The sequence below is a fragment of the Myodes glareolus genome, chromosome 7 (assembly GCF_982192425.1).
Source record: "Myodes glareolus chromosome 7, mMyoGla1.1, whole genome shotgun sequence".
NCBI classification, from domain to species: domain Eukaryota; kingdom Metazoa; phylum Chordata; class Mammalia; order Rodentia; family Cricetidae; genus Myodes; species Myodes glareolus.
Genome location: NC_142032.1, coordinates 34,757,930 through 34,775,789, shown reverse-complemented (window position 1 = coordinate 34,775,789; position 17,860 = coordinate 34,757,930). Strand labels below are relative to the sequence as shown.

The 17,860-nt window shown below is 45.8% G+C and overlaps 1 protein-coding gene across 2 annotated transcripts in view; it reads right to left on the bottom strand.

Moving 5' to 3' along the window:
* Nucleotides 1-10,647: 10,647 nt before the first annotated feature.
* The window catches only part of Pum3 (pumilio RNA binding family member 3), a 34,280-nt gene continuing 27,067 nt past the window's right edge, over nt 10,648-17,860 (bottom strand). For both annotated transcript variants that reach the window (XM_048438765.3, XM_048438764.3), the window contains exons 16-18: nt 16,926-17,013; nt 14,696-14,786; nt 10,648-10,912 (exon numbers count right to left, since the gene is read on the bottom strand). In XM_048438765.3, the coding sequence (XP_048294722.3) occupies nt 10,780-10,912; nt 14,696-14,786; nt 16,926-17,013 (312 nt within the window). In that variant the 3' untranslated portion in view covers nt 10,648-10,779. The remainder of the gene's footprint in view (nt 10,913-14,695; nt 14,787-16,925; nt 17,014-17,860) is intronic.

Below are 17,860 nucleotides of genomic sequence, written 5' to 3'. Positions count from 1 at the left end.
TGAGGTATCCTTTTCACGGGTGACTTTGTTTCAAGTTGGCAAAAGCTAACTAGCACAATCCGTGTCCATGAATGTATAACAGTGGAGATGGACAGAAAGCAGGAGGGTCATCTTCAAGCATGCATTGTTAGTCTCAACGCTAGGCCACTGCGATGGTGGACGAGATGAAGAGGAAGTCCCACCTGGTGCTTTACAATATGCCTCATTAGCAAGAACATCAATGACTGGGCCATCACTTAAGATGACTGAGTTTGTGAAGCTAGTCCCACCCAGTCTCTAAATGGCTATAAGGTTCTAATACATTTCCAGACAGGTCAGTAAAAATGTCTGCAGAGTAAGAAGCATAGGGCTAGTACAAGGCAGCATGGAGCCCAGAGTTCTGTACAATTTAGGATCCTTCTTTTGGAAAAAAAAACACTAAATCATGAACATGCAGCTACGTAGTGTGGGCTCTGAGCTATTCACAGGGAGGGCTTAGTCAGCTTCATGGAAAAACGTGTCTCCAGCCTAAGGCTTTCTTGACCAGCAGTGCCTGCTGATAGTACCAAGGACACAGGGAGGTCATCACAGTCGGGTAATCGGGAACCCTTCATCTGGAAGGAACACTGGAGATGACATTGATGAGCTTTGGTTTGCTTTTTCCGACCACAGCATGGTTATGAAAGTCCGACTCCAAATCTGAACACATTAAGCAGATACAACTGGGCTGACTTGGTTGACCCCGATCTGCTCTGCCCCGATCCTGCCCCACTCAGTTGCTGATGCATCATGCAGAAGCCAGGGCTCAAGGGTCTGGTTTGAAAAAAAAAACAGAGGGCAAAAAACAAAACAAAGCAAAAAGAAAAAAAAAAAAGAGGATAAAAGAAACCATCCAAAAAGCCCCAGGGAGAGCTATGGGAATACAAGTGTGCACGAAGAGACTTGCTTTTCTAGCTTCCATTTTCATTGCTGACGGACTTAAATATGAGCAGCAAACTTATCCCTCCCCACTTGCTGGGACTTCATGCCTTTTTTTTCTTTTTGACAGTGCTTCTCTAGAGAGGTATTTTAAGTTCTTCCTCATTTTCATAGAATATCAGGATATATATATACATATATATATATACATATATATATATTCCCACATTAATCTTCAAACAAATGTTTCCTGCATGTTATGTGCTTTTCTTGATTCAAACAATTGCATTGTAAGTCATGTATGGGCAAAGTTCCCTGGCTTAGGTCTTCTCATGAGAGAAGTCCCCAGCTTCCCTCCATTATAAAGCTTCAAGAAACAAATTTCAAGCCAGAGAGAAGCTTCAATGTTCCTCAGTGTGGTGGTTTGGCATAGGAATGGCGTCCCCCGGCTCATAGATTTGAATGTTCGGTTCCCAGCTGATGGACTGTTCAGGGAGGATTAGGAGGCCTTGCTGGAGCTGGAGGACTTAGGGGTTTTAAAGGCCCATGCCAGGCCCACTCCTGCCCTATTTCTGCTGAGTGACTGAGGGTCCTACGGGAGCTCTCAGCTACTGCTCCAGGTCCATGCATGTCTGCCTGTCTGCTGCCATGCTTTCTGCCATGATGATTGTGGACTGACCCTCTGAAACTGTAATGGAGCCCAATTAAATGCTTTCTTCTCTAGGCTGCCTTGTCATGGTGTTTCGTCACAGCAAGAGAACAGTAACTAAGGCACCCAGTAACTGAAAATGTCACTCTTAAACCCTTCCTTCCAAAGCGAACTTAAATGCAATCTGCACAGAAGAGAAGCGCTCTTCACAGCGCATCCATACCTGCACTGCACTGTACTGCTGCTGCTGTCGCCACAGCAGCAGGGGGAAACCTACTTTTTCTATTTGGGAATCATTTATTGCCTTTTACCAGGGTCAGATGTTGTCTAGGTTTTGTTGAACAGAAAGGTTGCAAAATAACATAATTACACCTAAAGTACCGAATACAGAAACAACAAACCATAGCATTGTAACTGAAAAAAAAATTTCATTCTTACAAAATATACAATGAGTCACAGATCTACTTAACTGATAAGTAAAAAAGTAAGCAGGATGGTATAGTAAGTTCTAAGGCTACAGCAGATTGAAATCACACAGACACACACAAACGATGGTCCTAGGATAAGGTGGCCAATTGAGATCAACATCGGTAAATTCTAGAGGTCAACTCATCTAGGGGATCCCTGGACTACTGGATGTTATTCCTTTTGATCTCTGATCCCTTTAAGGGATAAGCCATGCCCACTCCCAGCAACTTCTGACCTCTTGTCGCCATCTTGGCCTCTTTCTTTTCTCTTTCTTGGCGTGTGCACACGTGTTTCCCCATCTCTCTTTTTCTCTGTCTCTGTCTTTCTTTCTCTTTTAAGTAATAATGTTCAGCTTTATGTCTATTTACTATGTCTTGTAAGCCTTTTATCTGCCGCCTGCTCTCCTGGCCGCATCCCGCCTGCTCTGTGAGCTCGCTGCCTGTTCACATGGCCCCTGGGGATCTTGCTGGACTAGTGGTTGCTCTGTGAGCCCGCTGGGGTCACGCCAGTATTTTTTAAGGAATAGTACTGGATAGCTAGCATTTGCAATTCTACACACCATACCAACCTCCACTTTGCAAACATCCATGTCTCCTTCAGAAAGACTGTTGCCTCGTGGACAGACAGACATTGTTCTAGCATGCCCGAATGGATCAAATCTGGATCATTTTGTCAGATAGTAGAGGTTTGGTTTTTGCCTCTTTTTCCCATTTTTTTTTTTAAATCTGTAACCTATAACTCTGTAATATGGGTCCAAAACAAGTCTAGGAACATGTGACCACCTAATGTTCCCAGGGCCTTTACACACACAGCCTCTGAGTCTGACACAGCATCCTGAGATCTTCAGGCACCCCTAGCTTCCCACGGAGAAGAGTGGTAGTCTCTGGGGATCAACCTCTGCCCACATTCCTGGTTAGAATCAGGGCCACACTGCACTAGGGATCTTCTGAAGACAGACCTGGCAGGGAGAGGGTCTTGCTTACATTCAGTGACTCTACTACTCAGATGCTAAGTCGATGGCTATACGCAGGTGCTGTGCTTTATAAATGAAGACACTGAGGCTCAAGATCACTACTGGCTAGTTGGCGGGCCCCTATAGTTGCCAGTTCTCCAAAGAAATCCAAAGGTATTTCTGGTACAAAACCACCAACTGGGGTTAGCCTGTCTTGCCCCTTGGCACTGATTCAAACTTGACCGCCGGAGGCCAGGACTACTAGGCAACGGGAAGGCCCCACTTTTCTGCTGTACCTAAACCTACTGAGCCTAGAAATGACCTCATTTTACCCTCTTCCTTTCCCTGTGGAAACAGCCTCCCTTTCTAATGGAGCTGACAGACTTCACAGGAAGGTGTTGTGACAAGCAACAGCTCAAGGTGCTATTTCTATCAGGATTATTTGCATTTCAAAAGGATTCTATTTGGGCTCAGATGATTTCCCTCAGGCTTCCTAACCTGTAGGCAGAACTGAAGCAGTTAATGCCTGGCTCCAGGGAATCCAGGGTGCAGGGAAATGGAGGCAGGAAGGCAGTCCGGTTCTTCCTCCCAAGGCTAGAGGGTTCATTTCACCTGCAAGTCACAAGTTTCAGAGCTGTCACAGGGCCTTTTGAGTAGTTTCCAAGCTGGCAGTGATCCCACCTTTGTGTAGGAAGCCAGGCCTGAGAACGACCCGTGATTGGCCAGACAAAGACTCCGGATTGGGTCGGGCCCAATTCTAAGGGCTTCACATGCACACTCATTTAATCTTCACAAAGCCGTGGGGGGGTGGGGGGGTGGAGTGTGTGTGAGAACACTGAAGGTGAAGTTGTGCAAACTTCCAACAGTCAACCAAGCAGCCGTCAGTTGTCCCAGGCTGGCGCTCCCTCCCAGACAATATCCTTTATTGCTTCTCACTTCACCTGGTTTTCATCTTCCGAAGGGGTGTGGCCTGTGTGTAAATATGTTCCAGAAGACATGCCTTCTCACCCTGCCAACCCCTAGCAAGGTCCAGCAATAAAGATTTCAAGGACTGAAAGGCTATTACAGAAAAACAAACCAGACCGCTGCAGAAAAGACAGGAAAAGGCAGAATACCGTGCCTTATGAACACACCTTGAGCCCAGGACTCTGTTATCTTACATCATCACCAGAAAAAAATAAGCGCCTTCCAAATATCGGTCATATTAATACATCCCTGTGGAGATGCAAAGTGGAAGATGAGCCAAGGCATAATTTTAAGGTGTGCAGAATGGAAGCGATGGAATATGGCAATACCCGTGCCAGCAGCTGCAGTCAAGGGTCCAAGGAGCCCGGGATACCAAGGAGAGGGCATCTTTCAGTATTTTGCACACAGAAGCTGAAGAACTCCAATATCTGGATTCTGACTGTATGCTACTAATTAAGCTGAGTGCTTGGTCCATTAACCAATCACTGTTTCCTAAAGAATCCATTTGGGAACCTGTGGTCACGGTTCCTAGGTTGAGGAGGGCCTTCTCTTTCCCACCAAGATGACCATGCAACTCAGCTGCTGGCACGGTGCCAGACAGACAAACCCATGTGCCCAGAAGGCTGCTGTTGTCAGTAGACCCATGTTTATTGGCTTAGATACTGAAATACAAATGGCAGGACGGGTGATGTGGACGAATGCATCCCAGAGAACATGGTACTACTGTGACGCTGGCCTTGAGTCCCGTGCCGCCTGCTGATAAAGCCACCTCCCGTCTGTATTCACTGGCAGATGCATGGATGGGTAGGGCTAGGAATATGAGCTTGAAGCACAAGACAAGTTCTGTTTAAAAGGAGAGTCTGTTTTCAAGCATCTGGAAGTGATTTAAAATAAATTATTCATTATGCTTAATTGTAGTCATTACGAGCACAAAGTCAGATGATTCTCATGACCTTAGCAGACGGCTATCACCTCCCACCCATGCAGTCAACACGCAAGGAGTCAAGAGACAACCTTGTTTTCCCAGGACATAATTAAGAACAGAGCACAGGCCAAAAAGTCTGATTCCCACATCTTTGCAGCTCTATCCATCCACGGGCTTACAAGCACGCTTCGGTTGGATAAAATATTATAAATGAGTGAGACATTTTTCTTTGTAAGGAGAGTTCAAAGCACCATTCCTTGACAGCTCTCAGAGTAGAGGCGTCAGCGATGCCTTCGAAGGCACCGTTTGACGCACAGTCATGTGCATAGCGTTGTTTGCAGGGTAGCAAATGCAGAGCAGCCACTTGGCACTACCCATACGACACAGACAAAACAGCACGCTGCATCTCCTGGGCGAGCTGACTCATGGGAAAACCTACAGACTGCATCCAGAAATAGTGCTTTGCTCTGTGCAGCTAGGTCCTGGAAACCTGACCGGGGTGGCAAGGAAAGACAAGACAGACACACAGAAAAGCTGGGATCAGGCGGACGGGACTCTCCAATGGAGAAGCCACGCGCTTCTTATGCACAGGAAGGTGGGGTTATTACACACAGCGGAACAAGGAGGCAGGTTTAGCCAATCTCCATGGGGCTGAGACTCACAACCACACCCATGTTAACAGTCCACTCATTTAGGATTCTGTGTTCTCTGCAACAGAGGCTAAGGGATTTGGGGCACGTAGGTGGTGTCTCAAATTTAGAAGAAATGACAGAGAGCATGGTATGCATGACCCGTCTCCCTGGCTAAGCAGCACCACTAAGCATTGGCTGTGTTTTTCTTTCTTGGGCTGCAGCAGGTAACGGAACTCATGGCCTGCTGCATGCTAGGCAAGTTCTCTGCTGCGGAGCTACACTGCCAGCTCCAAGTGGCAGAGCTTATTGCTTAGTTCGGTGTAATTGGCTGTAACTGGACTTTCTTTGGACTGCCAACTCCCGAACAAAGACACGGAGACTTATTACTACTTATGAAAGCTTTGCTGGAGCTTAGGCTTATTCCCAACTAGCTTTTATAACTTAAATTAACCCATTTATAATAATCTATGTTCTGCCATGTGGCCCCTTACCTCTCCTCCATACTGTATGTCTGACTTCCTTGGTGTCTTGCTGCTGAATCCCCTTCCTGACTCATTCATGGAGTTCCTCTATCTCCCCAGAAGTCTTGCCTATCCTCTCCTGCATAGCTATTGGTCATTCAGCTCTTTATTAAATCAACCAGAAGGTGCCTTAGGCAGATGAGGTAAGACAGACACATCTTCCAAGCGTACAAAAAGATTATCCTACAATTGGCTCCATACAAACAGATGCTCTGAGACGTTGTGTTTTCTTACTTTTTTCCTTACTCATTTTTGCCTAGGCTGGCTTCAAACTCATGATCCTCCTGTCAGAGCCTCTCAAGGGCTGGGATTACAGGCTTGCTCAGACAAGCCAGCCTTCCTTGTGTGCTACTCAACCATCATTCTGAACATATACTCACACTTCTGCAAGATTTAACTTAAAAATCTACATGTGTCTGTTGCTGGGTCCTAACATCTTCCTCGAGGGAAGAACATGTGTGTGTGTGTGAGAGAGACACAGCCGTGCTCCAGTGACTCTCTGGAGATAATCTGTGGGAGCTGATTTTCCCCTTCCACCAAGCAAGTCCCTAGGAAACAAACTCAGGTTTGGTGGCAGGCACCCACTGGGCCACTTTGCCAGCCCAAGTTTTACTATTAGAAGAGATACAGCTGCTCTAATTAAGATGTGATCTGTATAAGTTTCACTGAAAATGTAAAAGGGAATGCTAAAGTCCTATTCATTCTGTTCATTGTTTTTGAGACAGCGTTTCTTTGTGTGACAGCCCTAGCTATCCTGGAACTTGCTCTGTAGACCAGGCTGACCTCAAACTCATAGAGATCTGCCTGCCTCTGCCTCCCTCTCCCTAGTGCTGGGATTAAGGCATGCACCACCAACACCTGGTCTAAAGTCCTATCTTAGTCTTTTGAGTTTGGTCACATAAGTGTAGTGGTGCGCACCTTTAATCCTGGCATTTAGATTTCATCCCAGCAGGGAGGCAGAGACAGGCAGATCCCTGTGAGTTTGAGGCCAACTTGTTCTACAAAGTGAGTTCCAAAACAGCCAGAGGTACATAGTGAGACCCTGTCTTGATAAGACAAAAAAAGAAGCCATGTCTTTTGAGTCCCTTATCCCATTATGCAAATGACTATCACACTGGACTTGAAAAACATGGGCCTGCCCCTTTCTCACGGGCAACGTCTGACTCCTTGAGGAAGCAAGGATTGATGTGCAGCGTGAAGTATGACCAACTGAGTTTTCTCATTATGGAAACTCTCGAAACCTTTACACTTACCCATGGAAAGTAAGTCTTTTAGGAAGCCAGGACTATGGTTTTCATACTCAAAGCCATTTGAAGACCGTTGTTTACAATCTGGTATGTCATCTCTGTTCCTCCCACATATAATAAAGAACTAACAGTCATGTTATAAACCCACAGGAACAAAGTAAACAGGAACTAGCTCAGACGGCTATCCACTCCTTCCCGACCCTGGACTTTGTGGACTACTCCAATTGCTGAGTAGGAAGAGGTGCAGATGGAGAGCAACTACTGAGAGGCAAAGTGGTCCTTGGAAACCTGCAGAGTGCTGGGTATCTGGTGCTGGCTGCAGGTGGAGGGCACAGCTCCCCAGGAAGCCAGACACTGACACATGGAGGACCTCAGTGAAGCAGGACGCCACCCCACTGCCCACAGTGCAGTCAACAGACTACAGTGCCTTCTTCTCATGGTCCCAGGGGCTGCAGTTTGTATGGAGAAAGAAGAAAGCCTCCAACAGATACCAGATAAAGAAGGAATCGGAAAAGTGGCAAAGTAAAACAAAGGTATCCACCATAAACACAGCACCTGAGAGCCACAGGCATATACCCTAGAAAAAAGAAAAAGACATTTCACTGGAAGGCAGGGCCAAGAAAGTGGAGAATGTAACTGACAGAAAAAGTCAAAGATATAAAAACAAGAAAAAAGAGAGGCAATTCAAAATAGCATCCATGCCGGGGGGGGAGGGGCTGAGCCAAGTGGGGTGTCACTGAGCTAGTAAAGGATAGACTCACAGTTAAAACACAGTAAGTTTTTACAAGGCACATAAGGGGGAGGGAGGGGAGGACAAAAAAGCAGAGACAATACACTGTCCAGAATGAAGGATTTGACTTCTCATCTAAGTACAAGAGACACTTGAGACATACATACATACATACATACATACATACATACATACATACATACACACACAGATACCTATGCATATGATCCTGGAATGAAGGTAGAGAATTTAAAAAAAAATTCTATAAACTTTTTCCTTCACCTCATCTCTTTCCCTACCCCAAAGGCTACCTGTAAAACATCAAGATGTCACTCACCGGACTTACAATGCAACTTTATACACTACAGACAAGATTAATGTTTCCAAATTCTGTGATTAAATTAACTTTAAACTATATAAACAAATTCTACACCCAGCTAAACTGTCTAAAGGCAGCGCAGAGCTTCAGACTTGCCAGCACTGACCTCACACGCATGTTTTCACAGGAACCCGATTAGAGGCTGGGACTCACTCAGGTAAGAGTGTTCAGCAAGGAATAAGAGAAATGGCTTTCCACAGGAGATGAAGGAACAGGATGACAGCAGCGGGCATGAAATTCTACAGGACACACAGAAAGCCAGAAGGCCCTCCAGATGGGATCGCTCACTGACCTTAAGTGTTGTGCAGTGTGCAAGGCTAATGGTATTGTGAGCCAGGCTAGCTCATTGGGCTGAGAATTTCTCTATCGGTATCCGATTTACAATCAATCAAATGGATGCAAATGAAAATGGAGGTATGCTTTCCCATGCCATCAGGAGTTCAAGGCTAATTAGCCCCATTTCACTTAGACAGCAGCTCAATACCATGACAGTTCTCAACTCCTTTCACTTCTTGCTCAGTCATGCTCGGCATGTCGGTTATCTGTCCTATGGCGGCAAGACAGCACTCTCCAAACACCCTGCCCTGTGACCACAGCTGCCAGGCAGCTAGATTGGAGACCTGGGTTATCAGAAACCATGCCCAGCAAATTCCCAGCAATTTCCCCTTTCTTTCAAGATTACTCGGCTGGACTCTGTGCTAAGCCTACCCCTGCTCTTGTGCTCGAGACTCGGAGGAGATGTGCATGTGGCTGGATGAGTAATACACACCTGTGACCCACAGGAGACACTGACGGAGCACCCCGGGTTGTCGCCGGAGTAACCGCGGGGAGCCACACCACACAAACAGAAGAGGAAAACAGCTGTAGGGGAGGTGGTAAGGCAACTCAATGTCAGGGATTCTGGTGAGAAGTTTTGGGGGAGGGCATCTGGTAACAGGGATGTAAAAACCGAGAAAATGAAATAAATCTGACAGTGACTAATTACAGGAAAAGTAAAATGGCAGTGAGTACAAAATAGCAGCTCCGTATGTCATAATCCAACTCACGATTTATGAAGACCCCTTGTATCAGATGCAGCTGCACTGGGGTGATGAGAGGGGAGGAACGGAAGTTCGCAGCACGTGTTTTCTGCAGTATGATGTCCCAAGTATATAACATGTATATATTCAAATACATAATAGCATATTTAGAATCTGCCAGAGCTAAGAATGCAAGTTATTATGGGAAGTGTGAGTTTGGAGCTTAGGGGGTGGCTGATTTTATTACAAGCTGCACAAAAATGCTTTTTAAAATTACACATGTGCTTCTCTTTTCACTTCTAAGGAGGAAACATGGAGCACACCTCCATCTCACGGAGTGGCCCTTTTTATAGAGAACTCAAATCCAACAATGATATATTAATCAGACAGAAGCAAAATCAAATTATCTTTTCCCCATTTACCTTCTCAGCCCATGCTCGGCTGCCCCGAGAATCCAACCAGTTGCGACAGGTGCTAAGCCTTTGGAAAGGCCTTGATCTATCCCAGCAGGGAAGTCCCTGATGCCACACTAGCAGTCCTGGGACCCTCAAGTCGGGGCAGGTAAGGCACAGCCAGTACCCATCAGACCCTCTGGAGGAAGGATGAGGCTCTGGCCTGTAATGCCTGCTACACGAGCCCCAGTGGTCTACAGCCCTTCTCCAGCTTCACTGCTGAGAGCCAGCTGAGAGTCTCCCCCGCCACCGCCCCCCTGCATTCAGACCTCTACACTCTAGCACACTAGCCCTTATTCACCCTAAGGCCTATGATTATTTTAGGGGCTGCCCCAAGGGAGAATGCCCCACCACAAGGTACTTATTCTGTAGGCCGAAATCCAGAGGTTAAGACTTTCCCAGCGACCTCGACCTTAACAGTGATCAGTGATCTAATTCCTCTAGCACGTGCTGAACTTACCAGAGCAGCTTTCAAAGCCAACCCGACTGAACTCAGTCTGCACAGCAGCAGGGGAAGCAGCTTTTCCCAGCACAGGCTGCCGCCAAGGGCAGTTCACATTACTGTTCCCGCCACACACAACCACGGAGCTTTCTCAAGCCCTTCCTTCTTTCATCAAAGAGGTCCTCAAAAGTCCACCCTTTCCAGGAAGCCTTCTCAGACTGCAGCTGGCTCCTCTCCTAAATCAAGCCATTCCAGCACACCGCACACACCCAGGCCCATCAACCACAGCAGTCTAAAGTCACACAGCCACACCGCGATCTGGGCAGTACTTGGCCTGACGGACGACACAGCTGGTATCAAACAAAAAGTCTCTTTCAGAAATAATTTTATATAAATAGGTCCTTTAACAAAGAATGCATGTACAGAGAGTGTCCAGTTATGAGTATGGGGATCTGTCCTTCTCCATGGGAAGCGGGTCCCAGCTTGTTCGCCCAGCACGCCTATGCGGTCAGCTTCTCCAGCAGAGTTTCCACTCCTCTGCTGGTGCTTTTGTTTTTTTCCAACGTTGGAATCAGGCTTTTGAGTCCAGTTTTGACTTTGTTTACAACTTCCTGGTCACAGCTCTGAAGAAGGCTAGACAAAGGAAAAGGTTTGACAAAATTAAAATTCATCAAAGTCCTGAACCTGCAACACCACCATAAGGACAGTGTAACCAAGCCATTGCTCAGTCATCCCTGCAGCTCTCTATACAGTGTCTTACACTGATTTTTTTTTTTTTTAAATTCACTGGATGAGGGCCTAGTGAGAGACTCAGCAGGGAAAGGTGCCTGAGCTCCATCTCTGGATCCCAGAGGGCAGAAAGAGAACTGACTCCCGCTATTTGCTCCCTGGCCAGGACATGTGTGCTGTGGCATGTATGTGTGTGCAGATACCCACACCTAACAAATAAACAGAGAAATGTAGTTGAAAAAATTAAAATTCACCAAATAAATGAGAGCCAGCAGTCTACATTCTGAAACTATGGAAATGCTTTATAATCTTGTGGGTGAGACAAGAAGCCACTGACTTACATCTGTCTTAAATTGTTTGGCAGGTGTGGTGGTTTGAATGAAAATGGACCCCACAGGCTCATATATTTGAAAGTTTGGGTCCCAGTAGGTGGAACTGTTTGGGAAGGACCAGGATGTGTGACCTTTGGGGTTTCAAAAGCACACACCAGACCCAAACCTGCTTATCAGTCTCTCTGCCTCCTGCTTTGGGAACAGAAGTAAGCGCTCAGCCACTGCTCCAGTGTCCTCTGCCCCTCTACTGCCATGGCACTCACCGACTTACCTTCTGAAACCATAAACAAGCCCCACTGCCCCAGAAACTTTTCTTTTATTAGCTGTCTTGGTCATGGGTATCTCGTCACAGAGACAGAACAGTGGTTCAGAGCAGGCTACCGTCTTACCTGGGCAACAACTGAAAAGCAAGACCATAGGCATAAAGACGGCCAAGGAACACTGTGAACTCACCCCAGTGAACACATGTGGCGGCAAATCACGGAAGGGAGCGAGGGTTAGTGACCACGTCACTCTACACCTAAGGGCTTTACTAATAATGGCCCTGACTGGGCAAGAAACCTGGCTCTGTCAGTAACCATACAACCCAGAGCAGGCTGACTATAAACAACTCAGTCTCCCAGTCTGGAGAACAGGAGACACAATTCACCTTTTCATCCAGGTTCTTACACATGCTGGGTACAAATTCCACCACTGACAATGTGCATTTCAAGGCTGCACTCTGTTGCCAAGCTAAGCCACACTCACACTAAGGCCAAACTCAACATGAACCATATTAATGCTAAGCCATACTTATGTATGCTCAACACTGAGCCATACTTACACTAAGCCCACACTCAAGACTAAGCCACACTTCCCCTATCCCACACTTAAGACTGAGCCATACTCACGCTAAGCCTGCACTCACCACGAAGTCATACTCACGGCAAGCCCACATTCAGTCACCGAGCCACACTTAGGCTAAGCCCATGCTCAGCCACTGAGCCAGGCCCCCAGTTCCCAGAGGGCTGCTTTTTAAGGTAGAGCTTGACACTGAGTAAATAATAAATGTGAGCCATTAAACAAGGCTGGGCTACAGGCACCAGACTATGGGCCACGAGGCCCAAATTTCCTTTTCCCTCCCAAGTTCTTTAGGACTACATATAAATGTCTACCTCTGAAACATAGTCTAGAAAGAGATTACTTAGCATTTTCAAAAGTCCCTAGTCCCAGTGACTTCCATTATGTCCACAAAGAGGAAGGTGTGTGAGCAGCAACAGGCAGCAGCCCACAACTAAAGTGCCCTGAAATACATTTATCACTTGTAGTCTTTATGTTAACACCTTAGCTAAACGGCCACATAGTACAGAACATTAGTACAAGTTAGCAGCTATTGAGTACGTGCTAAACACAGACACAGTGAAACGCATCCTACATGCCTTGTTTTCTGAATAAATTTAAGATTATCATTAACTTTTTGTCTTATAAGCAAGAAAACCCAGTAAAGCTCAATGATTTTCCAAGTAACACAGTAGGCAGGTCTTGAAGCTGAGATAGACCGACTAGGTCCTATGTTCTTAGGTGCTAGAGAACTCTACGAGTTACTTCTCAGCCAGCATACAAAGCTTTCTCCGCTTTCCAACCAAAATGCTCTTTGAGTAACTCAATAATGACTGTGGTGAACAGACAAACACAGCATTATATATTCCCCAAAGAAAATACACACTTCCAACAAAAATGCAAACAGGCAGAGAGTTTGGCAAACAAATGCTATTCAAGTATCCAGCAAATTAAGATGGCTGCATTTAAAGCCACATAACAGTTCAACCTCTGTTTGGAACCTCCGACACCGCATGTGTCTCCATACAGTTCCAGGCAGAGCTCTGCAAGAAACACACTGGGCCATTCTTCTGTCTGAGATGAAAGCCACGGGAGTGCTGACCAATGAGCAAACTTTACACATTAATTTCATGGCATCACTGGAACTTCCAGTTAACTGAGCAGAATGAAAGCATGTCAGTAGGTGTCAACATTCCAAATGCCTGGTAAAGGAATGCAAGACAAAAAACTTCCTGTCATATCCACTGGAATATGAACTCATTTTTCTAAAAACAGAGAGCCTGATGTGCATGCAGTACCCATACAGTCGAGGACCCCGAGTGACCTAGAAATGAACTCTCGTGTATGTACAGCAGAGCAGGTGGTATACTGGAGTTTTTAACCTAATGTTTACAAACCACACAGTATAGTGCACAGTTCCACAAGGAAGGTGGAAGCTTCAAACTGCAGTATCTGTTTTCTCCTTGTTAGCAGACGTGCTGCTTAGTTTTGTCAACTTGATGCAAACTATAGAGTTCCCCGGGGGAAAACAAACTTTATTGAGGAACTGCCTCCATCAGGCAGGCCATGGGGGCATTTTCTAAGCTGTTAATTGATAGAGGAGGGCCCAGCAACTGTGTCAAGTACTAGGCAGGCGGGCTTGGGCTGGGTAAGAAAGGCAGCAGAAGGTACTGGGAGCAGCATTTGTCCATGGTCTCTGCTCCAGGTCCCTTCTTGAGCTTTTTTTGCCCTGACTCTCCTCAGAGATGGATGGGAGTTGTAAGGTGAAATAAACCCTTTCCTCTGGAAGCTGCTTTTGGCCAGTTTAATAACTGAGAAGCAAACTAGGGCAGCAACAGTAGAAGAAAAACAGTAGCCAGTCAAACAGCACAGACGTTATAAGATGGACATTTTTAACAATCACCCGGACATTATAAACTCAACACAGCCTAGCCCAGAGGGCAATCAGATTGACTTCTCACATTTCACAAACCCTTTACCAATTCCGGAATTCCCTAAAGACAATGAACAAACAACACTATAGTTCGGCGTGACTTAAAGAGCTTTGTGACAATTTCCAAGGCATATAACTTACTCATTAAGAGAAAATGTAAGGGTGCTTTGGTCAAAACTATAAATCTAATGAAACTATGTACGCTGTAAATGTCAAAATTCTGTGCCCTCTGACACTCAAAAGATGAGTTAAATCTGAGGACCAAAGAGCTACATTTGTTTTAAGTTATGTCTGTTTTTGTTTTAAGTTATGTCTGTTTACTGTCCGTGTGTGAGCGCACAAGGCTCCTTGGCACAGCATGTGTGTACAGGCAAGGGGACTACTCAGGCGTTATTCCTCCTTTCTATCTTGTGGGTCTCAGAGACGCAACTCTGGTAGCCAAACTTGGTGGCAAAGGGCTGTGTCTCACCAGCCCCTACATGTATGTTTTAATATTTGTCTAGACCATGAGTGATGGAGCAGTCCCTCATTATTGGGAATAAATTCTAGAAAAAGAAGCAACGGAAAAGGCGTGTGCGTGTGCTGGATGCGCTACCCACTGACCTGGAAAGAATAATGGCACCGCGGTTGATGCTGGCCCAGGACTTGAGGTTCTTCATGCCAACGCGCTCCACAAGGGTCTTTGCAAAACAGCCTGTAAAGTAGATGGGGACGCAGTGAACAGCACATGCACACTCCCAACCCGCATCTCAATGCCCTAAATTACAAATGTTACAGCAGAAAAGTTAAAAATAACCCTCACCTAAAACCACTAAAATGCTAGCACAGATTCCGTACAATTTTGTAATTCTGATGCAAATTCCAAACTATTTTTTGGCAGTAATTACCCAAGAAAAAGTAAATTATTTTAAAAAGCTCATTTGGCCACATCTACATTTCTTTGTAATATTTAATGATTCAACCTTGATCTACTCAGTAAGTAAATGTTTGATAGTGTTACTTCACATGTGGCCAAAAATCGGTTCCCCTGATGTAGAAAAGTTTAACTGGAAGGGACCAATAATGTGATTAGTGGCTAAAGAATGACCATGTGGGTTAGTCATGGCAATTTCTCTCTATGATGCTTCAAAAAATAATTATGCCTGTTGTCCCGGCTCTAAAGGCTGAGGCAAGCATCCTATTCACTGTGTGTTCTATGTGCACTCACTCTCAGTCAGTTCTGGTGACTGGGATTTGGTGCAGAGGGAGGAAAGGATGGCCTCTGTTGAAGGCAAAGTAGGTACCATGCACAATAATAAAGTCAAAGATACTCATGGGGCCCACCGAGCCTTTCACGGTAAGTAGGGGCAGCAATCAGCCAGTGAGGCTGCTTGCTTTCCAAAGGCGAGCGAAACAAGATGCTCTACACTGTGTGCATTTCTAGATGCTGTTAGTCCCCCATTAAGGGTGAATTCTAATTCTTCCAATGACTCAGGGTAGTCTCACTGTCCAGACCAAGAGAACATGGTAAAAGTAACACGGGATGACTTCTGAGGAATAATCATGAGGCATAAGCACACGTATGCTTTGCTTCCTTGGGATGCTCAGTCTAAGAACCAATCAGCAGGTACAGCACTTACTGCATAAGCACTGAGAAACTGAGCTCAGATTCCCAGAACCTACGGAATACGGAGGAGGTTATTATTATATACTCACTCCTATGACTTCAATGTTCCTAGGTGAGATGAGAGGTAGAAACAGGAGAACCCCTAGAAGCACAAAGGCCAGATAGCCTCACCCGACCCCCACACGTGTGCCGTGACACACATATGTCTATACTCACACACATATGTGCCACAAACAAAAAATTAAAAAAGAACCAGCATGTGTGCGAGCAGTCTAGGAAGAGGAAGTGAGGCTGCTGGCTCCAAGCTAAAACTGACCATTTTGTGAGTGAGCTACAGTCACAGTGGGTACGCTCCAATACCCAACTGTTTGCCCTAAAAGGCAGACAGAGGCAAGCTCCACCAAACCCCAAATAACTGCTCAGAGACCCACTAAGCTCTGAGGTAGTTTGTCACACAGCAATACAAAACCAGATAGACAGACATACTCATTTGTGCTTGAAAGTGACAACCAGCTGGGTGGTGGTGGCGCACGCCTTTAATCCCAGCACTCAGGAGGCAGAGGAAGGTGGATTTCTATGAGTTCAAGGCCAATCTGATCTACTAGAGCTAGTTCCAGCACAGGCTCCAAAGCTACGGAGAAACCCTGCCTCGAAACCTCCCCCCCCCACACACACACAAAAAAAGAAAATCAAAGAAAGTGACAACTACCCCAAGCCAACAGCCATCTTTGAGGACTTGTAGCATTTTTTATTATGAAAAATCATTAGGAAATTCTTTGGACACTAACAACTTGTCTAACTCATTTAAACTATGCATAGACTTTTTTTGTTTTAATAATGAAAGAGTTGCTTCAACTACATATTATCCTCGAATACTAGAAGTATCTTATCTAAAAACTGGAGCTAAAAACAGTCCCAAGCCATTACCGTATGACGGTGCTGCCCTGCACTAATGGTCCAGCCAGCCACAGCACTGCAGGCTGTCTCAAAAACAAATTCATAACCTGCCACCCCTTCCAGCTGCTGTAACAGTTCCAACGGTGTGGCTGGTAAGCAGTCCACCACTGCACTGCAGCCCAGCCCTTGAAATTTAATCATTACCTACTCACAGGCATGATTTTTCACACACTTAGCAAATCCCACCAGGACCTAAATGACCAGTATAAAGTCCAGAAATACAGAAATTCCAAGGAAAAACACACATGAAAGGTAAGCCGCACACCCTACCTTCTCTTCCATTTTCTTTCCTCTTTTTATCTTGCTCTATTAACCATTTGAGAACGAGATGTCCTGCAGGATGCTCGGCAACATGCAGCTACAAGGGAACCCGAACCGTGTTATTTCAAAAGCTGCCATCCATCTCTGGCCCAGGAGCCTATCTCTATCCCATGTACAGACATGGATGCAGTTAAGCTTCACAGTTAAAGAAACCTTTATCCAGAAAACCCATCACATTCCCAGGGCGCCACAAGCAAGCTATGTGGGAGATCTCAACCCCTGCAAGGTAGTTCAGCGATTAGCTGAGTTTCTGTTGGAACAGTACCGCATAAGGCTTTAAAAAAAATCAGGTGAACCTGTCAACTCTTCCCACAGTAACACACTGATCGGAGATACAAATACACCTCCTGGGAGAAAACTACATGGTGTTTAAATACCATTCACTACCATGACCTAGTGAGCAGGCCATGAGAACATCTGTAGCTTACTTGCTGGCCTTACCAGCTGTTCTCACAGTAATACAAGTCTCCGTTCATTTAGTATGAAAAATAATGAGCGCTATCTCCATTGAGAGCAAGATTTCATCACACGTTCATCTGATTTGCTCCAGGAAGCCAGGGGCCTGAGCTTCAGATCACAACCCACTTGCCTCTTCCAATCTACGTGTCAGTAGCACGCCAGGCACTCAATACCATACATCCCTTTTATTCAGAATCAAATGCATGTGGGCATTAAGCATTGCTGAGTGTCAGCCTTAATTCTTCTCTCTGCCCAACCATATCACTCCTGTCTCTACCTCCCTCATGCTGGGATTAAACGTGTGTGATCCCAAGTGCTGGGACCAAAGGTGTGAGCTCTGTTTGTCTTTTAGACAAGGCTGTATTGTTAAGGGCCACATCCTCAATGACTGTAAGGAGACCCAGGCACCCCGTCACTCTGCCAGA